Below are 25,508 nucleotides of genomic sequence, written 5' to 3'. Positions count from 1 at the left end.
TTTCTTTTCCCGTGCAGAAGCTTTTTAGTTTAAGTCCCACTTGTCTATTTTTAGTTTTGTTGTCTGTGTTTTTGAGGTCTTAGTCATAAATTCTTTACCTAGACAAATGTTCAGAATGTTCAGGAGAGTTCTCTCTAGGTTTCCTTCTAGTGTTTTTATAGTTTTGGGTCTTACATTTAAGTCTTTAATCCATCTTGAATCGATTTTTGTATATGATGAGAGACAGGGGTCGTTTCATTCTTCTGCATATGGCAACCCAGTTTTCCTAGCACCATTTATTGAAAGAAGCTTCCTTTCCCCAATGTATGTTCTTGTCAGCTTTGTCAAAAATCATTGGCTGTAAATATGTGGCTTTATTTGTGAGTTATCCACCCTGTTCCACTGATCTATGAGTCTGTTTTTCTACCAGTACCATACTGTTTTGGCTACTATAGCCTTGTAATATAATTTGAAATCAGATAATGTGATGCCTCCAGCTTTGTTCTTTTTGCTTAGGCTTGCTTTGTCTATTTGGGCCTTTTTTGGTTTCATACAAATTTTAGGATTTTTTTCTAATTCTCTGGAAAATGATGTTGGTATTTTGATAGGGAGTGCATTGAACCTGTAGATTGCTTTGGGAAGTATGGTCGTTTTCATGGTATGAATTCTTCCAATCCATGGTCCGACCCATCCATCTTTGAAGGATTCGTGCCTCTACTTCAACTTCAGACTTCTGTTGCCTGCCTGGCCTGGTTGCTTCACTGGGTCCCATTCAGCTTGTCTGGGAGAGGAGCCCAAGAGTAGGTATAGTGAAGCTCTTGGAACCAAAGAGAACATTGTTAAAGGATTTGGGGGCTGTGAGCGGCAATGATGGCCACAGTCTCTTCAAGATGGGGCTGGACTGGGATCGGGCCTGGACAAGGGACCCTGAAGGCCTGGGCTGGGTGGTTGACCAGGTGCGGGTGAAAGCGGAGATGGAGAAGGATTATTTAGGGAAGAGGGCCCTGATCAAAGCCAGGGAGGCCTCCCCTGTGGTGAGGGCTACAGAGTGTGCAGGCCCATCTGAATGTAGAGGCCAGGGAACCTCTACGTTCAGAGCTCAGCTCCTGAGGGACATGCTCAGGTTGGTGAGAGTAACCAGGCCGTGTCCTGGTGTCTCTCTCCTTCCATGTCACTTACCCCACTTACCATGGGCCATTAAGTCCTGCCTCTTTTACTTTCTTAATATCTCTAGAAACTCTCCCTCTTTTCTATCCACATGCAGCTGCTTTAAATCAAGTCTTCATCACTTCTTCCCAACGACAATTGCAATGGCTTCCTAAGAGTGTTCGTGTCTCTAATCTTGGTCCTTGTCACTCTACCTCCTCTCTCAGAGTGAGCTTTCTATCTTGTTTCTGCCTTGCATCCTAGGCCCAATAACTTCTCTTATCTTTGGGTTAAAGTTCAAGTTCCTTGGCTTGGTATACAAGGTCTTTCATGACCAAGACTCAGCTGATCGCTACAGATTCAACTCTCATCTGTTTGGAAACTTTTGCTGTAGCTGGTTTGTGTCCTTGGCGGTTAGTTTCCTGAGAGTAGCATGCTGCTTCACGCCTTTCATCATCACCGACCACTCTTCTCCCATTCATTACACTCTGTCCTTGAATGCAACAAGTTGTTTGCACCACAGGGTCTCTGTACCTGCTCTTTTGTCTTCTTGGAATTTTATTTCCTCATATCTTTGTTGTGATTTTTTGAGACAGGGTCTCGCTCCGTTGCCCAGGCTGGAGTACAGTGGTGCGATCATAGCTCACAGCAGCCTCCTAAGTAGCTGGGACTACAGGTGGACACCACCACACCCAACTAATATTTTGAGATTTTTGTGGAGATGCATTTCCTCTCCTTTGGGTGACACTCTCTTTTTCTTCAATCAGGTCTTGTATCAGTTTCACCTCCTCGGAGTGACTTCTCTGACTGCTGTAGCTGAAGGAGTGTTTTCCCTCATTGTCACTATCTTAGCACTACAGCATGCTCTACTATCTGAAATTATTCCATGTACCTCTGAATTTATGTATATCCCCTTTTCACTTGCCTATGCTAGACTGTAAGCACTATGGGGGCAGAAAATTAGTTTGTTCCTTATATGTCTAGCACCTAGAATAGTGCCTGGCAGATTATACTCAATAAAACAAATGAACCTGTTAAATGCATGATTGATGCATGAATGAATGAATGAATGGTAGGCACTCATCTAGTGTCTGCAGAATCAGTGAGTGAATGGGGCTTGATACCCTCTAATCTGCAACAATTGATTCAATGATATTACTTAAGCACTACCTATGTGCCAGACCCTAGGCATCCCTCCAGATGGACCCACTGCCACCCCCTGCCCCGTGCCTCCGGGGATTCCTCTCTTGGGGAGACTCTCTATCCCTCAGCCAGGTAACTACCCTGGCTGCTTCTCCTTGTCCATATTTGATGTAGAGGGAGCTCAGCATGGTTTGGGCAGTTTGGGCAGAGGTGGAGCAATGGGATTTTTTCCTTTTTCCTAGCCACCTGGCCTTGGAAAAGTCACTCCACCTTTCAGAGCTCAGTGTTCCTCATGGGCAAGAAGAGCAAATGAGGCCACCTTGGAATATTGTATCAGTTGCACCTACAATCTATCATTGTAATCTATAATATAGAGCAGTGAAGTGCCCAGCATAGTGCCTGGCACAAAGTGGGGCTTCAGAAATGCTGGCTCATCTGGTTTTCCTAAGCTCTGGGGGTAGCAAGTTTCCAACCTACCTGGGGAGGAATGGGTGGGAACAGGACATGCCTGCCCCAGTGACCAGGCTTCCTTAGGAGACCTGTACTGTGTCCTTCTCACTGTTTGCTAAGAAGAGAAAGAGAAAGGGGAAGGTGTGAGAAGGAGAAGGAGGAGAAGGGGAATGGTTTGGGAAAAGTAGTAGAGAGTCTTACGGAAAGTAGGGGAGAGTTCCACGAATTTTTGTTGCTTTTCATAAGTCGCCCCCTTCTTAGATTAGTTTGGCTCCAGGAGACAGATTTAAAATGGGCTTTTCTATATCTTTCGTGCTAAGGGTAGACTGAATGTTCCTGGGGATGATTGGTTTGCCAAGGTGCTGTCCCTTCTCTACCTGTAGGTACAGGTGAGGGCGGCAGAGGTCCTGGCAGCTGAAGGAGGCTTTGAGGGGTACTCTTTATTGTGTGGTCCATGCCCTCACTGGGTATGACTGTTTTTCTGCATTCTGAGCACTGGCCTGAAGCTTCTAGGGTAGGGGGACTGTGGGAGGTGGGCCAGTCGGAGGGCGCCCAGAATTTCCTGGACTCCATCACCTCTGTGCCTATGGCAGACGTCACAAACTGAGTACAAGCCTTTATCTTTACTGAGCTGGCATGTGTCCAGGAATCTTTTCTTTCTTTCTTTCTTTCTTTCTTTCTTTCTTTCTTTCTTTCTTTCTTTCTTCTTTCTTTCTTTCTTTTTTTTTTGACAGAGTCTCACTCTGTCGACCAGGCTGGAGTGCAGTGGCATGATCCCGGCTCACTACGCCCTCTGTCTCCGGGTTCAAGTGATTCTCCCACGTCAGCCTCCCAAGTAGCTGGGACTACAGGTGCACACCACCATGCCTGGCTAATTTTTGTATTTTTTAGTAGAGACAGGGTTTCATCATGTTGGCCAAGCTGGTCTTGAACTCAAGTGATCTGCCTACCTTGGCCTCCCAAAGTGCTGGAATTACAGGTGTGAGCCACCACACCCAGCTGAGGAATCTTTCTTGACAGTTCAATGGCAGTCACTCTCTAAGGAATTGACATGTAGAAAGGGACCTCTTTATCATCTCTGACCTACCCTATGTTGGCCATCACAGCAGCATGGCATCCAGAGGAGATTGACGTGGTCATCCCCATTTTTAGGAGGAAACTGAGCCTCAGAGACGTTCTAGAGCTTGCCCAAGGTAGCACAGTTGGTGGAGCTGGGACTTGGATGGGGCTGCTGGATTGTCAAAGCCACGCTTCATCCTCAGCCGTTCTAGCTGCCATGGCTGGACTAGCACTTGGACTCTCAGCAGGCTGCCCCCTGGAGTGGGAAGGCACAGTTGAGGGGTAGGGGGCAGTGGAGAGATAACCCACTTATCCACAGCAGATCCATCATTCTTCAAGCCCTCCAGCTTCTCTTCTGCCTCCAAGGCTCTGCCCAGGTATCTACTCTGCAAATTAGCCTGCCTGGCAACTTCTACCCATCTCTCAAGGTTTCAGTCAAAACCTGCTCTGACTCAGCCAGACCCAGGTGCTTCTGCTGCAATGAGCACACTGTGCCCTGGGTACCTTTGTAGCTCTTGCTGCTCAAGACTTTCTTTCCCTTCCTTCCTTCCTTCCTTCCTTCCTTCCTTCCTTCCTTCCTTTCTTTCTCTTTCTTTCTTCCTTTCTTTCCTTCCTTTCTTTCTCTTTCTTTCTTTTTTTCCTTCCTTCCTTTCTTTTTCTTTCTTTTCTTTCTTTTTCTTTTTCCTTTCTCATTCTTTCTTTTCTCTCTCTTTCTTTCTTCTTTTCTTTCTCATTCTTTTCTCTTTCTTTTCTTTTTCTTTCTCATCTTTCTTTTCTCTTCTTTCTTTTTCTCTTTTCTTTCTTTTTTCTTTCTCATTCTTTCTTTTCTTTCTTTTTTCTTTCTCTTTCTTTTCTCTCTTTTCTTTTTCTTTTTTCTTCCTCTTTCTTTTCTCTTTCTTCCTTCTTTCTTTCTCTCCTTCCTTCCTTCCTTCCTTCCTTCTTTCTTTCTTCTTTCTTTCTTTCTTTCTTTCTTTCTTTCTTTCCTTTCTTTCTTTTTGACAGAGTCTCTCTCTGTCACCAGGCTGGAGTGCAGTGATGTGATCTTGGCTCACTGCAAGCTTTTCCTCCCAGGTTCAAGCAATTCTCCTACCTCAGCCTTCTGAGTACCTGGGACTACAGGTGTGTGCTACCACGCCCAGCTAATTTTTGTATTTTTAGTAGAGATGGGGTTTCACCATATTGGCCAGGATGGTCTCGATCTCTTGACTTTGTGATCTGCCCACCTTGACCTCCCAAAGTGCTGGGATTATAGGCATGGGCCACTGTACTGCTCAGGTGTTACTATACATGCCTGTTGCCCACCTCTGCCCACCTAGAGTGTGTCTTCTTGATATATGAATTCCCAGTACTCCTAGCCCAGTGCCTGGCACATAGTGAGCACACAGAAAATGCTCGTGGAGTGATGGGTTCAGGACAGAGACTCCAGCGCGGTGCTGGGAAGTTTCCTTCTGGGAGGCTGGTTGAGCTGGGTGTGCTTTGGTGCCCACCAATCACTTTGTATTGGGCCTATTTTAACTCAGAACTGCTTTTGTAAAGAAGTCACAAAAGGCAGAATTACCCTAAAGACAAATGGCCTATAATGGTGATAAGTTTGCCACTTCCTTTAGAGGCATGGGGGACAGAACAGCTTCAAGGAGGCAAAAAATCTGAATTCTCCATCCCAAAGCATCACTCAGTCATTATCAGGGGGCAGATTTTCTTTTGAACAAAAAGCAAAACACCATTGTGGCCTTGCTCAGAAACAAATGAGATGTCAGCAGCTGGGCGTGTTTGGAGGCTCAGTGGCAGCCAGTGAACATTACGCCTGTGCTCCCAGGTGCAGGGCATGCAGGGGGCATGTTCTTGAAGAACCAGGCCATGAAGTGTCTGCAAAGTGGATGCTACGATTGCTTTTTATGTATACAGGTCTCTTCCTTCAGCCCTCAAAATCTCCACGTGCATAAAATAATTTTATGAAATCACGTTTCCAAGTTTTTCTGTTCATATTCATTTTCTGCTCGTTCATTCATTTTGCCATCTGTGAGAACGTACAAGCTGCAGCAGGTGTCAAAGGTTTAAAAAAATTATGGGAGAATGCATTTAACACTAATCAAATGCTATCTATCCTTTTATTTTTTCTTCTTTCTGTAAATTGAAAAATGACAGTCATTATGTGATTTTAGGAGAAGAAATGTTGGTTGCACTTTGTGGTACTGTGGTGTTCTTTTGGAGGATTGTTTAGCACTTTCTCGATCAGGGTGACTTTGCCTAGCATCAGTGGATCCCTAGAGGCTCGCAGATGGGCTGTGGGGGTCCACAACCCTCCTGAAATTGTATGGAAACATTTTGTTTTGTTTTGTCAAGTAGCTGGGACTACAGGCATGCACTGCCATGCCTGGCTAGTTTTTTGTTTTTTTCATAGAGATGGGGTTTTGCCATGTTGCCCAGGCTGGTCTCAAACTCCTGAAGTCAAGTGATCCTCCCACCTTAGCCTCCCAAAGTGCTGGGATTATAGGTGTGAGCCATTGCACCCAGCCCGTAGGCAAAATTTAACGTATATCTATGTGACTATGTGCATTGTTTTGGGGGGAGAGAGTTTACAGCTTTCATCTTATTTTGAAGAGAGTCAGTGATCCAAATAAGATTAAAAATCAATGTTCTTCAGGAAGAAAAGAGAAAAGAAAAGATAGACAGTGTTTTATACACTTACACTTGTTTAATCCTCATAATAAACCTGAAAACTAAGCATCAGCATTTCTGTTTTATAGATGGAGAAATGGGGGCTCTGAGCAGTAAAGTAATATTTGCTTAGAGGCCTGACATTCACTTAAAACTTCAACTCACAGACTGTTAGAGTCGGGAATCACCAAAGGGATTATCTGTCCATTTTCATCTCCTTCCCTGTTATAAAGGAGGAAACTGAGGCCCACAGAAGTGAAGTGAACTGGGCCCAAAGTCATGTAGTCAGTTTGCAGCAGAAACAGGTTAGAAACTCAATCTTCTGGCTGGGCATGGTGGCTCATGCCTGTAATCCCAGCACTTTGGGAGGGCAAGGTGGGCGGATCACCTGAGGTCAGGAGTTTGAGACTAGCCTGGCCAACATGGTGAAACCCCGTCTCTACTAAAAACACAAAATATTAGCCGGGTGTGGTGGCTGGCACCTGTAATCCCAGCTACTCGGGAGGCTGAGGCAGGAGAATCGCTTGAACCTACGAGGCAGAAGTTGCAGTGAGCCGAGATCAGCCACTGCACACCAGCCTGGGTGCAACAGAGTGAGACTTCATCTCAAAACAAAACAAAACAGAAAACCAAAGCCTTTGTCAACCCACTGCTTTATTCTTGAAAAACAAGTGAGTACTGGTTTCATCAAATGTCAAACTGAATTAGTAAGAGATTCTCCTCCTTCCACCTGTCCTCAAGCAGGGTTGGGTCCTACAGTCCTGTTTCATAGTCCCCATGGACCTCATGCCCCCTAGAATAACCTGTTAGCCTTAGAAATACATAAATGCCTGCACAAAAAGATCCCATGTGCTAAGAGGCTAAGAATCTCCAATGAGTGGGGAGAAAGGTATTAGTTCAAGAAATCAACCCTTGGCTTGGGAAATGTCTTCATTGCCTCTTGGGGAGCAAAGGAAAGAGCTTGAAGGACTTTAGCTGTGACACTCCTCTCAGCATAGTGGCCAGGTCCTTCATCCTTCAGCACCTGCCTACCTCTCAGTGGTCGTTTAGAACATTTGTCCCTTCATGTCTTTGCTTGGGTTCTCCTGGACCTGTGTGCAATCCCCTGAGCCGTGCCTCCTGCAGCCTCCTGGGCTTCGCATATGCTGCTGTCTCACTTCCCTTCAACTGAAAAACCCAGATTCATCTTTTGCAGTCTTCTGTTTACTTGTCGGTATTCCTCGCTCAGATTAGAAATTGCTTGCCTCACCGCAAGTGCCCGGCAAGGTAGCAGTCAATCCATAGAATGGCATGGCACGTGCACCTGTGCCCTTCCTGCATTTGCCCCTTCTTTCTTCCCCTGTCCCCTTCCCTGTTATGCCAGATAGCTTGTTCGGTGCAGCGGAGGGTCTGCCCTGGCTGTGTGCCAGTCAGGGCTGGCTGCATTCTCTCCCCTTGCTTTAGCAATTCCTTGCCCTCTCTGAGCTCGCTTTTCTTTGTCACATGGGAGCTGATTCGTTGGGATCTCAGGAGGCCCTCAACCCTGTGCAGTTTGGTTCCAAAATTGAAACAAAATCTCTGAGCTTGTGGAGGAAGAGGTTTCCTTTGGGCATGTGGGCTCAGGTGGGCTGTGCTGAGCTTTACCCGAGGGAACACATTACCCACCAGGCTCACACCTGTGGGCAGGGCCTGCCTGCGACGCCCTCCTTCCCAGCTCGGCAAGAGCCATTCTCCAGAGACCCTCTGTGGACTCTGGTCTCCCCCTCATCAGTACTTGTGGCTCTGCAAACTTCTCACTAGGAGCATTCGTGGTGAAAACTCTTACAAAAATAGCTTCAAGCTGGAACGAGGAAAATAAAATAACTCCAGCCTGTCCCTGCCAAAAACAACAAAGCAACAGTGTGCGAGCAACTAGCCCAGCCCTCTGGCAATGGATGCTCACAGCGAGGCTCAATTACTCTCTCTTCAGCTGCGGTACATCCCCCAGATCCTGTGTCTGGGGTCATGTGCCATTAATTAATTAATCAATCGATTAACTGATTGATCCAATCCTCTGAAGTCACTGAGAATTCAACCTTGTGGCTTGGACTTGTGATTGCTTCAAACTCCTAGCCTTGGTGTCATCTTTTGGGTCACTCCTGAAAATGGGCCAACTCCCTGAGTCTCCCCTGTCCACCAGACCTCCCCAGGTCCACACTAAGGAAATGATTGCACAAACAGCTACTTGTTTGATGGGAGGATCATAAAAACATGCCCCCACACTCGAATTTAGACTGTGTCTTTTGTTAACAGCCGATTAATAATAATCAGTAGCTGGCTATTGATTTGCTCTCTTGAATTTCCTTTTTTTCTTCTTTAAACAGGTAAATAATATAGACCTGGTTTAAGATGAACAAAGCCAGAATCCTCAAATCCATATGGGCGCAGACATATGTAAGCCCTGAAGCAATCCAAATGCATCTAAATATTCTTTGCTGTATCACAAATGGATCTATTTTTTTTTTTTTTCTGAAAAGGAAGCCAGAAATCCAATGAAGCAGTTCAAATTGTAATTTAAGCTATAGATTTTAAAAAAATTTATGAAGCTGCTAAACCAGAACGAGGCAGAAGCATCAGAGAGACTCCCGACTAATTGAACAGTCATTTCATTTGGTTCCCGTCCCTTGTAGGAGTGGTCCAAGGCCAGCCTCTGGATCCCTGTTCTTCTGCATCTGACAGTGTAGATACCAGCAGGGCATTTTCTAGCCTGACGTAGTCATGGGTGAGTTTGTCTCAGGAGAGGGACTTTCACACTCTGGCCCAGTATCGAAAACTGGTCACTGTCAGTCCTTCTTGTTTAATGTGAGTCACCTTGGTGGGTCTGCAAATGGAATTGTGAACCTCGGAGCTTAGCAGTATAGCTTTGGCACTGCCACTAACTCACTCTGTGACCCTAGGCCAGGCCCTCCTCTCCCCTTGAGAGTCTGCTCAATTGGAAAATGAGGACATTAAGCTACCTGATGCAGCAGGCCTGTGGGCCTGTGGTAGGCAGAGTAATGTCCCCCAAAGATGTCCCTATTCTAATCCCTGGAACCTGTGAATATGTGACCTTACATCGTAAAAAAGGCTTTGAAGAGGTGGTTAATTTAATAATCCCAAAATGGGAAGGTTATCCTGGATTATGCAGTAGGCCCAGTGTCATCAAAAGGGTTCTTTAAAGGCTGGGCATGGGGGCTCACACCTGTAATCCCAGCACTTTGGGAGGCTGAGGTGGGCAGATCACTTGAGGTCAGGAGTTTGAGACCAGCCTGGCCAACATGGAGAAATCCCATCTCTGCTAAAAGTATAAAAGCTAGATGGGCATGGTGGTGGATGACTGTAATCCCAGCTACTCGGAAGCTGAGGCAGGAGAATCGCTTGAATATGGGAATCGCTTGAATATGGGAGGTAGAGGTTGCAGTGAGCTGAGATCGTGCCACCGCACTCCAGCCTGGGTGACAGAGCGAGACTCTGTCTTAAAAAAAAAAAAAAGTGTTCTTTAAAAATGGAAGAGGGAAGCAGGAGAGAAGTCATGGTTAGAGGGAGATCTGCCTGTGTGGATTTGTGACAGGAGAAGGACTTAACCCGTCATGGCTGGCTTTGAAGATGGAGGAAGGGGTTGCAAGTCAAGGAATGTGGACAGCCTCTAGAAGCTGGAAAAAGCAAGGAAATAGAGTCTCCTGTAGAACTTCCAGAAAGAAACACAGCCTTGCTGGCACTGGGTTTTAGCCCAATGAGACCTGTGTCAGACTTTTGACCTATAGAACTGCAAGATAATACATTTGTGTTGTTTTAAGCCACGAAAGTAGTAGTTATTTGCAATGGTAGTGATAGAAAACCACACAAGAGCCTTTCTGGCAAGTTTACACTCTTTAAGAATAAAACCTAGCTTGGCTAACAGCTGGCAGCCCCATCTGGGAGAATGCTTGGGAGGAGCTATCACAGGGGTGCTCTGTCCCAGCTGCCTTCTGCAGTCCCCAGGACTGCCAGCTCCTGGCCATGCTTGGGCGTGAGCATCCCACTGGGCAGGGAGGCAGGAGCTGTTATGGCACTTTGAGTCTCAGGAGATCATCTGGTCCTGCATCTTCCCTTCACACAGGTAAGGTATTATCTTCATCCAAAAATTAACGAGCTGTGCCCGGAGAGGTGCATGGTCTCACCCACTGTCACACAGCTACCGAGAGAAGGGCGTAGGGCCAGGGCTCGCAACTCCCGGTGGGAGACTCTTCTATTTGTCACATTGAGCAAGTAACTTTTCCTTGTGTTAGTGGGTCATGAAGGAGAGACAGACAGGGAGGCTGGATGGCAGAACGGGACCAGAACCCTGAACCCCTGGTGTAGCCTGTGCTTTCTGAGCACCTGTGCATGAGGGGAAAGGTACAGCCACATTAGGCCTTTCTTCACTGCTTGAGGAGAGACTTTGAGTTGGGAGTGGTGGGGGCCGGGAGGGAAAGTAAAAGATTAGGTTAAAGGAACTGCTGCTATGGAACCAGCATGGTGCTAAGGATGAGGATTCTGCCTGAACAGGAAGCTCTCTTTCACACCTGGAGGCTGAAAAGGGCATGCCCTGCACCCATAACACCAAAAGGCACCTCCCAACCTCTCATTCCACCTCTAAGAAGTCATGGGGAGCAAGGCAGAGTGCCAGTGTGACCTCTGGGGGGCAAGGCAGGTCGGTTTGCTGGGGGTGGGGAGGCCACAAAGGCTTGTGTGTGGGAGGGAGGCCATACTGGGGCCTGTGTCCAGCCCAAATTCACCGGCGGGGTCAGAAGGGGTCAGGGTAGCAGACAGATCACAGGGGGACACAAAGTCCTCCTTGATGGTTTCCATGTCTGGGCAGCGTTCTCCAGGTCACGTGATTATGGTCCAGGGCAGCCCCCTTCAGAACATGGGCTGTGGCCCATCAGTGGGACTTGAAGACATTTACAAGGTGGTGAGCAATCATTAAAAAAATTTAGAGTAAACATATAGAGTATGCACAGTTTGTAAAGGTAAGTGTCGTTGCATAAAACTTTCCAGATACACAGTCTGCAGTTTTGACCTGGCAGGCCTTTCCTAGGCCCTGGAGGGAGAGAGACTTGGATGTGGAGAAAAGGCGGAAATAACTCAGCCATTTCCACAAGACCAGCTTTTAATATGACTGTGATTTGAAGCACGAATAAATAAACGCCAAAGAAAATGGAGAAACCAAACCAAACCTCAGAACATCAAAACTAAAAAAAAAGCATAAAACGAAGCAAAACAAAACAAATCTCCATCAGACAAACATAAAAGTCCCCCTATCCCAGATAAAAAGAATCAGACTGTACAAGCTGTGTCACCGGGAGAGAAGAACGACATGGCCACCATGGGTGAACACATGAGCCCCCCGCCCGCTGGCTGCTGTGCCGCCGTCACAGGCTCTGGGGCGGAAGGGAGGTTGGCACAGGTCACCTTAGGCGCCAAAGCCCATGGGCCAGCTTGGGGAAAAGGGAGTTTGTGGGCAGGTTAAGAACCTTCACAAACGACACAAGAACTGAATGTAGCAGAGAGTCCCACGGGTTCCCTCTTGATTGTGCAGTTCTGATTCCAGGGTGGCCTCATGGTAACTTTGGACCTGGAATCTGGTCCCACTGCACGGGCAGCGGTGTGGACACTGGAAACCGCGTGGAGGAATGTCATGTACAAGACAGACGTGGAGGTGGCGCCATAAGTCTGAGCATGCAGGTGCTTTATACATCTGGCAGTGAGATGTGATGGCAGGTTCGTTCTTGGACAGTTCCAGAGTGTGACTCATCTCTCCTAAGAGGGACGCATGGCGGGGCCCAAGGACGCGTCGTGTTGGACGTGGCCGGAGCGAGGTCTAGGCAGCTAGTCTGCAATGTGTGCATAGGGGGCTCTTGCTTCTTTCCAGCATCAGGGGCCATTCCACCTGAGCTTGCTCTTCCTTGTCCTGGTCTTGGGCCTCAAGGTCTGTTTGGAGGGGGTGCTGGGTGGCTCGAGGGGTGTCAGCAGGCAATCTCCTCCAAGGTCCCCAGGGCCGTCTGCAGGGGCACGTTCACAGTGTGGCTGATGGTTTCAGAGTGGTTTGGCATTGTGTCACAAGTACTCTGGAAGGGAAGGGTTGGTGGGAGTTTATTATTCGCTCAGCAAAACTTCATTGTGATGCCACCAGCTGCCCAGCCTAGGCCCTGGGGAAGGTGCTCCCCACTTCTGGGCTGCTCCTGCTCCAGACATCTGATAGGCTGGTTTACCATCTTGGGGGCATGAGGCTGAATGGAATCCTTACCATTGCACACTTGGGCGCCCGCTATGGCAGTGAGAAGGCTCCCTGGTTTGATCGGCAGTTGGTTTGATCCCTCCTAAAGGTGCCCCTCATGTAACTGGACCTATATCTGAGTGGTCTCTAGCTTTGGGGCTGGATGGTCCTGAGTCCTGACCTCTCCCCTGGGGGCCTCCCTTGGAGTTACGGTGCAGGAAGTACAGCCCGTGGCTAGGCCTGGGGCAGGAAGGACCCATGGCTGAGGCCAAGCAGAAAGGGTAGAAGGCCTTAGAGCTTAGAACCAGAGCTGGTCAGTCCTTGAGTCAGTCCCCAAGGACTTTTAGGGTTAGGCTGGACCCAGAGAAACATAGCTGTGGGTCCCTAAGCGGGGAGGGGCTGAGCTGGCCACACATGAATCTCCAGGGTGGTTCCCAGGCTACAGTGGGTGGGAGGCCGAAAGGGATTAGAGCAGGGACGGCTAGCCAGGAGGCTGTGCCAGGAATTTGGGGAAGATTTGATGGGGCCACAACTAGGGGAAGAGGAACAGGATGGAGAAGAGGCTGTGACACTGAGACCTTCTGAAGCAAGGGGGGCTCTGAGGGTGCAAAGGGAACCACTGTCTAAGCACTTACTATAAACTAAGTGCTGTGCTGACTGCTTTGCCGGCAGGATCTCACTTAACTCAGGTGACAGCCCCCTGCGGTCTGATCTGATGCAGATGCTTAGAGAGGTTAAATATGTAACTTGTCCCCAGGCACACAGCCAGGAAGCCAGAGCCTTGGGATCCAGCCAGGCCAGCTGAGGCCAGACCGGGGCCCCTTCCACACTACCCTTCCCCTCCCCACTTCTGTTCCACAGAGGTTGCAGGGGACCAGAGGATCAAAGCAAGATTTGTAGACAGTGTGTGGAACAGAAATGGAATCCATATAGGGGGAATGGGCTGGGATCCATTTTGGATTTGTTGATACTAAGTGGGTGGTGGTCACTCAGTGGGCACCGTTTTCCAGGGCTGGAGGTGCTGATTTGGGGCACAAGGCTGGATGGGGAAAGCTGGCAACATCTGCACCCATCAGCCAAGGCCTGAGCCCAGGAGTAGACTGAGTTTGGGAAGGAGAATGACAAACAGCCATAGAGGGGCTGCTCCTCGGGCTATAGGAAAGAGGCAGAGTAAGGCAGTGGTTAGAAGTGCTTGGAGGGCAGCTCTGACACTCAGCAGCTGTGGGACTTTGGTCTCTGGGCCTTGACCGCCTCAAATACAAAGTACCTGACAGTGCCTGACACGTACCAGGCACACGATAGTCATTAGCTATAATGGGCACTATTGCTACTTCCAACTTCATGGGGCTCCATACTCTATCCGTTTCGAAAGGGATGGAGAGCCACTGACGCTCTGCTTGTACTTTGCCACCACTGGGGAATAAAGGAACAGACGTACAGAGCCTGTCCACTTCTCCCCCTGCTGTGAGATGAGGGGAGCAGCTGTCTGCCTGAGAGAAGCTGGATTGGGCCAGGCAGGTCCTATGCTTGGAAGCACCTCCTGGTGTCTGCTGCATCCATACTGGCTTCTGGGATGAGTCTCAGAGAGAGGCTCGAGGCTCAGCTGGAGTGTCCTTGGATTTGGGAAGTGACAGCATGTCCCAAGCCATGGAAAGGTGCGCAGTGAGTCACATCTTTCCTGCCCGGCCCCAGTATCTGGTTTCCTACTGCTGGTACAAGCCAGAGCAGCTGCGCAACTTCCAATCAGTGAGCTGCTCTTACCACATTTTCATCGTGGCTCCCTTCGTCCTCCTCTTTGCCAAGCAGGTCTAATAGCTTCTCTTTGATCAGCTGCAAGAAAAGCAGGAAGGGGTTGGTCAGGCTGGGAGGAGGGTGTGGAGATAGAAGGGACCTCCCTCCATTGGGCCCTGCTAGGGCTGGCAGCTGCTCGGGCTGTGGCTGGACATACTGTAGCACAAGCCCAGCCTGGCAGCCAGCTCCAGGTGTCTGTCTGTCTCAACTCAGCCTTTTGGCTGAAATGGGATTTTGTTGCAGGAGATGGAGCTTGGAAGAGGTAATGGCGGGCCCTGCTTCACAGAGTGGACTGCTGTCTTTGGGGCTGGTGAGTGTTAGTAAGTGGTGTGTGCTGGTACGCTGGCTCCCTGTCTGTCCTCAGGAGCAGCCTGGGACCCCCTTTCTGTGGCTGGGGCTGGGGGACAAGATTATTACTCACTTTCTAGGCCTGACTCTGCACACAATTCAGAAGACCAAGATATGCCTGAGTTCATAACATTTTACTCCTAGCAATAAAGGGTAGTTTTTAAATCTGTTACCTGGTGTGATTCAATTGCCATAACTGCATACAGTTTTTCACAAAAGTCAATAAACAAAGCAGAATAAAATCTGGCCATGGGAACTGATGTGGTTTTGGAGTCACTGTGCTGAGAGGCATGAAATTCTCCAGAGGAGCCTGGTCACTGGGGCACGACTCCCCACTGTGGTTCCGAGCAGCCTTTGGTCACGAACAGCCCCCTGTGAGAGGCAGAACATGGTTCTACAGGCTCCTGTCTACTGCTCCGGTTTGGGGGACTTCATAGGTCCAGGCATCCTTGGAAGTTCTGGAGCCATTGCCTTTTTTAGGGCGCATGTTGGAGGTGAAGTGCATTGCCCATCTCACAGCCAGGGGGATGGAGGCCTCCAAGGGAACACCCATCAAAACAGAGTCTGGGATAGTGGTATCCACAGGCTCGCTCTCAGAGAGATGCAGGTGAGAAGGCTGACCAGCTCCAGGAACCCTCAGTGCCAGAGAAGCTTCCAGAGGCCTTGTTCCAGTCATTTCTTGAGGAAGACATCTCCCCAGACTGTTAGCAGCCGGGGCGGCTGGCGTGCCCTGCTGTCTTCTTGCTCAGGATTGGTGAGGACTGCTGGGAAGTGCCCCTTCCCTAAGACTGGCTGGGCCATGGAGAACATGACTCAGGTGATGGGCCACCTACAGGGCAGGTGTGTGTGTGTGGGGAGTATGTGTGCAGGTGTGGACATGCCCATGGATGAAGCCACCACCTCCAGCCCAGCTTCAGGAAGGGCTCGGAGCTGGCCTCAGCAGAGTCTGGCCTAACTTCTGCTCATCCCTCCCCATCCTTCCCTGCCAGTGTAGATGGCCCAGTGCTGTTCCAGCTCCCAGAGGACAGGCCTGTGTTTCTCTTATGTCCACCGCCCCCCAATAAACTCCCATCCCCTTGCCCCACGGTGCCTGGGCTTCAGTGATGGACTCTATCAGTGGACAGGAGGGGAAGCAGACTCTGCATGGAGAGAGGCACCGCCTTCCTTCTACCGTGTTTCTGAACCTGGAGCACCATGAGGGCACCAGCAAGCGGTCATTTCCCTGCAGGGAATCCCAACTCTTACCTCATAAATATAATCAAAGAGCTCTAGTATTGTAAGGATACTAGCACCAATGAACAATCCCATCTGACCACCAATATCACCTGGAGAGAGAGGGAAAAGACCAAAGCTTTGCTTTTATGCAGCTTCCAGGAAGGGTGAACAGACTGAGATGCAACCCAGACCTTCTGAATGGCGCCCCCTCCACGGGGAGCTTGGGCCTTGTTGTGGGAGGTCCAGGCCTTTGACAGCTCCTTCCCTCACCGCACAGCTCTGAGAGCCACTGTTTTTCAGCATTCAGTAGGGTCAGGACTAAGCTGATGGCTTATTGGAAGGGCTTAGATTAGATCTCATGACCCACAGTGCTAACGGATTTGTTCGGTTACACTCAGAATCACACCGATTGGGTCCTGCTTTGACTCTGGGCTGGGAATAGGGAGAATAGAGAGCTAGGATGTGTGTGGACTGGTGGCAGGTGCCCTGGGTGGGAGTCTTGGGAGGAGATGCCCCCCCACCAATCCAATCACGGCATGGGCTTCAGGGCTACCTTGGGGCACCTCCCACCCCTGGGATAAGGTCATAGGTGTCTCCTTTCTCCCCCATCCAAAAGTTAGTGTGCAATTTTGACTCTTTCTGGAGCTGAGGTTCTTACTCTGGGGTTTATAGGCCCCCATTGTTCAAAGTTTTTCTGGATTTGTCTTCAGATCCCCCTGCATCCAACTCTCCTGGAAGAACTGTAATCAGTGTTGCTGCCTGGATACACCTAGGCCAATAGTATCAGAGCCTCTGGGGTTGGGGTCTGGATGTCAGGATTTTTAAGTTTCTGCTGGGGGTGAGGTGCATTCTCAGGCCCACCAGAGTTTGAGAACCACTTTCCTGGGAGTAGTTCAGATGGCTGGAGACTCTCCTGAAATTGAATGTGAAATGTGTGTGCTTGGGCATTTGTAGCAGAAGAGTCCATAGCTATTACCAGTTTTTAACAGGGGTTCTGAGTCCCCAAAAGCTTAAGATGCTTTGCTGCAGAGGCAGTGTGGCAGAGTCGAGGGCTCTGAGGCTCTGAGTCCAGAGAGTGGCCACCAACTGGTTGTGTAGCTTTCATAAGCCCTGACCTTCTGAGGAGCTTTGCCTCCAAAGGACATTTGGTGGTGGTGGCAGGATGGAGGGGATTGGATGAGATGAACTATGAAGTTCTTTCTAGCCCTAATCTCTAAGACTCTCAGTCTCTGGAAAGAGGGGCAGGAATTGGGGTTGGGGGGCAGAGTTCGGGGTGGCTGGTCAGTTCTCTTGGAGATGCCAGGTTGACCTCTTGGCCTGAGAACTCTCTGGTGGGCAGATCTGCCCCACTCCTTCTCAGCTTATGGCTGGGTGGGGTCCCGCACCCATGTGGTCAGGTGAACCACAGAGATGGTGGGGAGAGGGCTCTTCCCAGTGGAACTTGGTGCTGGGCTCAAAATGGCTCAAAAAGGCTCTCCCTCATTCCTTTCCCATCACCGCTCCCTCTCATGTCTTTAATGGAGGCTTCTTGGAGACTGTGTTCTAATGGATATGTATGTCACGTGGGAGGCATGTGATGTGCACGTGCAGTGTGAGTCTGTAGTGGTAGAGTGCGGGGTATGTGCCAGGGTCCAGGGTGTGTGCACATATTTGTATAAAAGCAGGCAGGAGGTCTGGCTGTCCATGGTTTTATGTAGGTGGCTCTCCCTGTCTGTTTTAGGCACTCTGAGTGTGTCTAAGTGTGTGTGAGTGTGAGTCTGTGGAGGTGAGCAGAGTGTGTCTGAGTGTGTAGAGCATGTAGTGTGGGTGTGCTTGTGTGTGTATATGGGGCTGTGTGGGGGCTGTGTACATGGGTGTGTCTCTGTAGCTGTGGGATTGGCATGTGGGGCTGCAGAGGTGTGCATTTGTGTGTGTGGTCCTGGACCACCGTGGGTGCATGAACCTGTAGGTTTGGTGCGTGTGTGTGCAGACTGGGGTGGGGTACACTGTGGGTAGTGTGAACGCTGTGTAGCGTGCATGTGCATGGACACTAGGGGGTGAGAAAGGGCCACGCGGTATTGAGAGAAGGGCCTGATGACTGAGGGTTTGCAAGCGGCACACGCTCTCATCACAGGAGGTCCAGATGGCAGCATGAGCTCCTCAGCCGGCTATTCTGGGTGGGAACACGATCGATGCTGGGAACAAGCTCATATCTGATGCAGACACGACAGATTCAGAGCTCAGGCCCTTCTTGCTCTCTATGTCTCTCTCTCTCTCTCTCTCTCTCTCTCTGTGTGTGTGTGTGTGAGAGAGAGAGGGAGAAAGAAAGAGACACACATAGAGAGAGCAGAGAGACAGAGAAAGACTGTGAGCCTATGCTAGGGGAGGGCAGAGGGTAGGAAGAGGCCTGTCCTGGGTCCTCTTTATGGAAATAAAGGGCAAGGCCAGCACAGGGGTGAGTGAGGGGTCTATGTTTCTGGTGGGGCCAAGGACATGAGTCTCTTGGCTCATTACCTTTGGTCACAATGACTTCTGAGGCTGAGTGACAGCCACTTTAACCCAGCTGGGACCGAGCTATGGTGGGGAGTCCCCAGCCTCCTGGAGAAAGTGTAGAAATGCTTAGCCAGCCCCTGGACACAGCAGCTGAGCCCTGGGTCCCTGGCATAGTGACTGTCCAGGTGCCAGGAACTACTATTTATGGACCTTTTCTGGGCTAGGGGCTTATCACATTTAACCATCACAACAAGCTCATAAAGTGGGTTTTATTAAACCCATCTTGCAGATGAGGAACCTGAGGTTCAGCAAGGTAAAGTTACTTGTCCATATTCTCATAGCTGGTGTGAGAAGCCAGGTAGTAAGTACCTGCCCCTTCCAAAATGCTAACGTCACCTGGTGCAGCTCATGGAGACAACAGCTATTTCTCTTTCTGGGGCACAGGCATCAGATCCTTTCTTGAGAGTGAGTGGGAGCTGAGAGAAGTGCTCGAGAGTCAAGTCCTTTAACTGTGCACTCTTAGGGGTCTTGTGAGTTTTGGGTTGGGCTGGGGTAGGATGGAAATTAGCTCCCTGTATCCATCATATGCCACTGGGGCCGGGAGCTCATGTGAACTTGTATGGGGTGGCAGCAGGTTTGTAGATACCTGGGGAGAGTGACCCTTCGTTTGTGTTTGACAAATGACTCTCAGTCCAGGGGACACCTGGCCTTCTGGATGCAGCAACGTTGCTTTTGGGGTGAAGCTCCATCAGGACCCTTACCTCCCAGGTCCCACCTGGGACCACCCACAGTTCAGCCTTCCCTCCTTCTCTCCTTCTGATACCTCTTCCCCCTCTTCATGGCCCCAGGATCCTGACTGCAACCTGGGGCAGAAGACCATGAATTCTAAGTGTGCAAGGCTGGAAAGGCCCAGAGGCCTTTAGGCTGACCCTCCTCATTGCATAGATGGGGAAAATGAAGCCAAGATTGGGGAATAAATCGGGCCTGAAATTCCACCCCACTGGGGTTCTTTCCATTCTGGGAGAGGAGCAGTGCAAGGAAAGAGGGAGCAATTGTTAGTAAATTAAAAGGTTAGACTCCTCCAAGGCTATGTGTCTGTCTGCTTGCCTCCCATCCACCTGTGCATCCTCCCTCCCACCCTCTATGAGATGTGGAAATTTGTGCAATAGACACCAACTTACCAAGTAAGGCAGCAACTTCATACGCCTTCTTCTGTTCAATTGTCTCATAATTGAGAGCTTCAAAAAATATATCCAGAACAAGGATGTTCTCTCTGCAGAGAGAATAGTCAGTACCATACATGGTTAGAGCTATCAGCATTCACAGGGAGCATCTAATACAGCTTTCCCATGGAAAGATGGAGAAACGGAGACCCAGGAAGTGAGGCAGCTTGCCGGAAATTAGAGTTGGTTAGTGGCAGAGCTGCGGCTTCAAGTCAAGAAGCCTGACTCCCAGCCCAGTTCTGGAGGCCTACATCAGCTACCTCCTTTTGTTCCTTATTTCTGTCTCCCTGCTTTCTGTTTGCACCCTTTGCAGGAGTCCTGCCTGGCTTCCAGGCCTCTGCACCTCCAAAGGGACTGCCTGGTCCTCAGCATGAAGGTGAGTTTCAGTAATCTCTTGACATGGCTTGCCTTGGCTAGGGTGCCTGCTCCAGCTGACCTCAAGGGTAGCCCCTGCCCACTCCTGAGACCCCCTAAATTCCCCCTGGGATTTATAACAAGCTCCTCCTGGTGGGAGGCCCTGTTCTGGCATTGTCGAGTCAATTGCTGAAGTCAGGGAAGGTTTGCAGGGAGCAAACTTGTATCTGCCTGGGGGGTGTTCTGGCAGAAGCACAGCGGCTTGCTTTGCTCCTTTGGGCAGGTGTGTGAGTGAGACACATCTTGGCAGTAAAAGTTGTTACTGCCTGCAGACTGTGCCAAGCAGCAGGGCCTGGCATCTCCTACAATTCCCGTCTCCTCCAATGTGCTCACAATGCCTTCAGTGCCCCTTGTTCTCAACCCACTGAGCAAAAGCTGGCTGAGGATGGGAGTCTGGAGACAGTGCTGGTAAGAGGGAGGGGCTGGCGAAGAGAGGAGCAGATTCTTTCCGTGAGCAGGGCTCGCAGGGCAGCTGTTCAAAGTATCACCCTCTCTTGCTTGGCTTGCCACAGCTGCTTCCTAACAGTTCCCTTCTTCCCATCTGCCTTTCCCCTGTCTTCTCTATCGCCGCCTGAAGGATCTTTCTGAAACTGCTAAATTGATTCAAATTAAATAAAATTACAGTTCCACTCCCCAGTCACAGGCTGCATTTCAAATGCTCGTTGGCCACATGTGGCTAGCAGCAACCCCACTGGGCACTGCAGACACAGAACATTTCCATCATTGCACAGTATTTGACCTATTGGGGAGCAGTGGTCGAAAATGCAAATTTGAGTCTGTCACTCACCTCTGAAAGCTCTTCAGTGGATCCCTATTCTGTTAGGATAAAGCCCACTCCCTGCGCCCACTCGGCTCAGCCTACAAGACTCTCTTGCTCTGACACATCCATGCTCCCCTTTGAAGTTTTCTCTTCTGCCCTGTGCTGATGGTCTCTGCTGAGCCTCTGCCTAGGACACCCACTTCTCCCATGCTTCCATTCATTTATTCTGTTAAAACACATTGTTTTGAGTGCCAACTCTGTGCCGTACACTCCACTAGTATTTGGCAGACAACAGAGAACAAAAAAGATAGTTTCCTGCCCTCAGGGGGCTTTCAATCTAGTGGGGCAGACAGGTAATAAATAAGGAAACACAACATGAATATGTAATTACATGCTGTAGTGTTATAAAGGAAAACACAAGAGGACTTTGAGAGAAAAATAACAGGAGTGCACCTCATCTAGATGCCTGAGATAACTTCAATTTTATTTTTATTTTTGTTTTATATTTGTTTTAGAGACAGGGTCTAACTATGTTGCCCAGGCTGAGCTTGAACTCCTGGCCTGAAGCAATCCTCCTGCCTTGGCCTCCCAAAACACTGGGATTACAGGCATAAGCCACCATGTCTGGCTGGAGATGACATTTAATTGGAGACCCGCTTAAGGAGGAAGCAGTTAGGTGGAGGGCGGGAGGAAAAGAATTCTAGGCAGAGGGAATAGAATGTGCAAGCTCTGCCTGGAAAACTATACATCCTTTAAAAAAATCTCTGGGCTGGGCGAGGTGGCTCACGCCTGTAATCCCAGCACTTTAGGAGGCCGAGGTGGGTGGATCACGAGGTCAGGAGATTGAGACCATCCTGGCTAATACACAGTGAAACCCCATGTCTACTAAAAATACAAAAAAATTAGCCGGGCGTGGTGGCCTGTAGTTCCAGTTACTCATGAGGCTGAGGCAGGAGAATGGTGTGAACCTGGGAAGTGGACTTTGCAGTGAGCCGAGATCGCGCCATGGCACTCCAGCCTGGGCGACAGAGCGACACTCCGTCTCAAAAAAAAAAAAAATCTCTGAAGCTTTCCCTGATATCACCTCTTTGCAAACTGCAGCTAAGCCATCATTCTCTCCTTCCATATGCATCCCCCTATGATAGCCAAAGTCACCCTATATGCCATTCAGTGTGTACTTGTCTCTCTGTAAGACTGCACGCTCCTTAAGGGCAGCGGCTGTGTCTTACTTATCTTTGTCTTTGTAGTCTGAGCATGAAGCAGAGCTTGACACACAGAGGGTGCTCAATGAATGTTTGCTGACTTGAACCAAATGCTTATCTCTGCTTCCCTCCTTGATTGCCTCCAATCTCCTCCTTATCCATTTCCCCCTTCCTCCTGCCTACCATGCCCACTAAACTTACGAGATATATTTTTCTGATTTGTTAAATTTCTTCTCAAGGTACTTGGCTGATGTCTTGCTGGGGATCTTCACCATGGAGAGCTCTTTGTTGTAGCGGGTCAGGTTGCAGGGTGTCCTGCAGAGACAGTAATTGCTGTCCTTTTCCGCCAGCAGACCTGGAGGGGAGAGCGAGGTGGGGCTTAGTCAGATGTGGGGACTGGGATTTCTAAGGGTCCAGAGTATCTGGATTCTAGCAGCTGAAAAGTGAGCTGGGAAGGGGTGCTGGTCCGGGGAAAGTGAGGGGCAGGGATTGTGGAGAGAGGGGAACTGGGCTTTTGCTGTAGGTTGATCTTGTTTTCCTTCTGCTTCCTTTAACTGTCATGTCACTCTAAACATTACTGAAATGTGACCACTTTTGCAGAGGTCTCCAAGAGAGTCCCGGTGCCCTCAGCTTCCCATGGCTTTCTTCCCTGCTCCTAGCCTCAGTATTCTCATCCACAGAGTGGGCCACCATCAAAGCAAATATGGGAGATCGTTTTACCTGAAACCCAGGGCTCTGTGCTAATCCTGCCAGGGCTCCCTCTGCCTGGTGTGTTAGGATGCAGGCAAAGATCCTTCATTCCTTTCCCTGGAGGCAACTCCCTGCATCTGGAACCCTTCCTGCCCTCTCCTCTCTTCTTCCAATTAGACATAACGTTTAAGGCATCATTTCCCTCTGACAAAGACTTTCTCCCTGATCAAACTTAGCCAGGCTCTTCAGAGCCCTATTCTCGACTAGGCCTTGACCTTGGCCCCCATCCGTGCTGGGCCTGCCTAGCCCAGTTTTAGCAAGAATCCTGCCAAAGTCAGTTTAGACAGAATCCCCCACCCTTGATATCTGGTCAGCCTGGCCTGCCGTCAGCAGATTTCCCCTACCTTTGAGGTTTTCTCTGGGTAATTTTACATCTACTGAGCCCTGGCTCTGCTTGATGGCCATGAATCTCCAGCTGTCTTGGCTGTATTCTGAGTTGAGTCCCATCTCTTTCCCCTATTGTGATACTCTTGACACCTGTTGCAATTCCCCTGAATAAAGACTTCCTTACCATTGTAACTAGTGTCAGAGTGATTTTTTCTTTAATACCTCCTTCCCTTTTTCCTCTAGCCACCTCAGTGTTTCAGGCTACCCTGGGTTTTGCTGAGTCTTTGCACACATCAGAAGTCACTCCCTCCCCTCTCAGCCCGGCCTCCCTCTCTAGTCCTCCTGGAGGTATCCGGACCTGAGGCCAACACTGCCTCACTGAGCTCCAAGCAAGTGCAGATGCTGAACGAACTTGAGTGCACATTGTTTAAAAAGTCTGCTTGTCTTGATTGTAAGCCATTTCCTGGGTCCAGAGAGAGGCGAGCATGCAGAGTGGGCCTAGCTTTGGGGTGGCAGCTTGTTTGTGCACTCTCTCTCCCTCCTAGTTTTCCAGCTGGGGAACCAGCAGAGTTCTTCCAACTGGCAGACCCCCAGCAGGCTCCTTGGGGAGGAGGAAGGAGTGTGCTCTGTGTTTTCCATTTGCACACATGCAATGCAAATCTGACCTTACCTCTCCAGCCCTCCTCCACCTCCCCCAGGCTCAATGGAGCAGAAGAAAGATGTGACTTCAGAATCACCTTGGCCTCCCCACGTAGACACCATCAGATTGTGTGAGGGGAGGTATTGCCAAGCTTCTCTGGTGCCCACCTGGCTGCCCACTGTCTATCCTCTCTCCACCTCTGTCCTCTCCCCTGCTTTCCTTAGCACCCTCCATTTCCCTTGAAACCTACTCCTTCTCCATCTCCACCTTCCATACCTCCTTTCTCTCCCCAGTTCCATTTCCAGCCCTCATCCTCTTGCACAAATTCCCTCCCCAACCTCCTCTTCTTCCTCCTCTCCATCTCCCTCTCTCATCTCTGCAGCAACTCCACTCAGCCAGCCGCTTTCTTCTCATCCTCTCTCTATTCCTTCTTCCACTTGATCTTTCCCCACGCCCAGATGATCCTCTGGATCTCAGTCTCAGGCGCCCTGCCCCCATGATTCCACCTGTCTCCTGAGTACTGACCTAGGGCAGGCTCTGCACACTCCTTGTGCTGCTCAGGGGTACAGAAAGGGGCATCCCCTGCAAAGAAGAAACACCAGACGGAGTTACTCAGGCAGGAACATTCATGTCAGCAACACCTCCTCTGCTTTGGGCTTAGGGAAGGGAGTGCCTCCTGGCAGTTGAAGGGGCAGCGGCCTGCCAGTGGGCAGTTCGAAGAGAGTCTTGGATCAGAGTGCACCCCAAAGCTGGAAGGCTGGCTTCTGATCTGCTATGTAAGCTTGGGCAGGCTGTTCACCTCGTTGAGCAGGAGACAGTAGGATCTGTATGGCTAACTTCTCCCATGTTTCTCTGTAGGTCCAGCCAGCTCTTGTTGATGACAGGTGAGCTCACCTTGAGATTGAGACTAGGGAGGTGGTGGTAAGCACTTTGTAAGCCTGGCTATACATCATCTTCTTTAACCCATACAGGCACCCTTTGAAGTCAGAAGTACTATATCTGTTTTACCCATGAGAATTTGAGGCTTAAGCATCTTACCTTCCCAGGACACCAAGCCTAGTAGTGATGGAGGTGGGCCTTGAACAGAGGTCAGTCTGATCCAGAGCCTAGAGCTCTTCTCAGCACAACCACACTGCTGTATGGGAACAACGGTTGCTTTGTGTTTCTTCATTGCTTTGCTCATAATTCCACATTAGTCACTGAGATGTCAGTATTAGTGTCATGGGTGTGATTGACACCTCTACTGCTTGCCTTTGGCTAAGGGTTGGTGGGGAAAACCTCACTGGCTGGTGGCGTAGTCTGAGCATCAGGTGAATAATATTCCCCATTGCTGGATTCTCCTTGCTGGGCTCTCTTTGTAGAAACCCAGGATCTTTTTTCTTTCTTTTACCAAGTGCTAAAGTCCACCATAATGTTTTTTCCTTATCACTTCCCCAAAATCCTTTTTCAGAGCTGAAGAGTTAATAAACTTTCTCCTTTCCAAAAACAACAGCTTGACATGTTTCCCTGTTTGCTCTGTCTTCTAGGAAGCTCAGAGGCCATTTTATTTTACTATTATTTAAAACATATGAATTTATTATTACGTTACAACTTAGTAGGTCAGAAGTTAGGTATCGGTCTCATTGGTCCAGAATCAAGGTGTTGGGTGGCTTTTTGGAGGCTGTAGGGGAGAATTCATTTCCTCGCCTTTCTCAGC

At 49.4% G+C, this 25,508-nt stretch overlaps 1 protein-coding gene across 1 annotated transcript in view; it reads right to left on the bottom strand.

The window, feature by feature from the left end:
* Positions 1 to 11,545: 11,545 nt before the first annotated feature.
* The window catches only part of LOC117067530 (acid-sensing ion channel 2-like), a 281,615-nt gene continuing 267,652 nt past the window's right edge, over positions 11,546 to 25,508 (bottom strand). Inside the window, exons 5-10 of the mRNA XM_033184211.1 lie at positions 24,338 to 24,394; positions 22,297 to 22,450; positions 19,678 to 19,769; positions 16,055 to 16,134; positions 14,432 to 14,500; positions 11,546 to 12,521 (exon numbers count right to left, since the gene is read on the bottom strand). Coding sequence (XP_033040102.1) covers positions 12,420 to 12,521; positions 14,432 to 14,500; positions 16,055 to 16,134; positions 19,678 to 19,769; positions 22,297 to 22,450; positions 24,338 to 24,394 — 554 coding nt within the window. The 3' untranslated portion in view covers positions 11,546 to 12,419. The remainder of the gene's footprint in view (positions 12,522 to 14,431; positions 14,501 to 16,054; positions 16,135 to 19,677; positions 19,770 to 22,296; positions 22,451 to 24,337; positions 24,395 to 25,508) is intronic.

Source organism: Trachypithecus francoisi, unplaced genomic scaffold (assembly GCF_009764315.1).
Source record: "Trachypithecus francoisi isolate TF-2019V2 unplaced genomic scaffold, Tfra_2.0 Lachesis_group20, whole genome shotgun sequence".
Taxonomy (NCBI): Eukaryota; Metazoa; Chordata; class Mammalia; order Primates; family Cercopithecidae; genus Trachypithecus; species Trachypithecus francoisi.
This window is presented reverse-complemented; position numbering and strand designations above follow the sequence as displayed.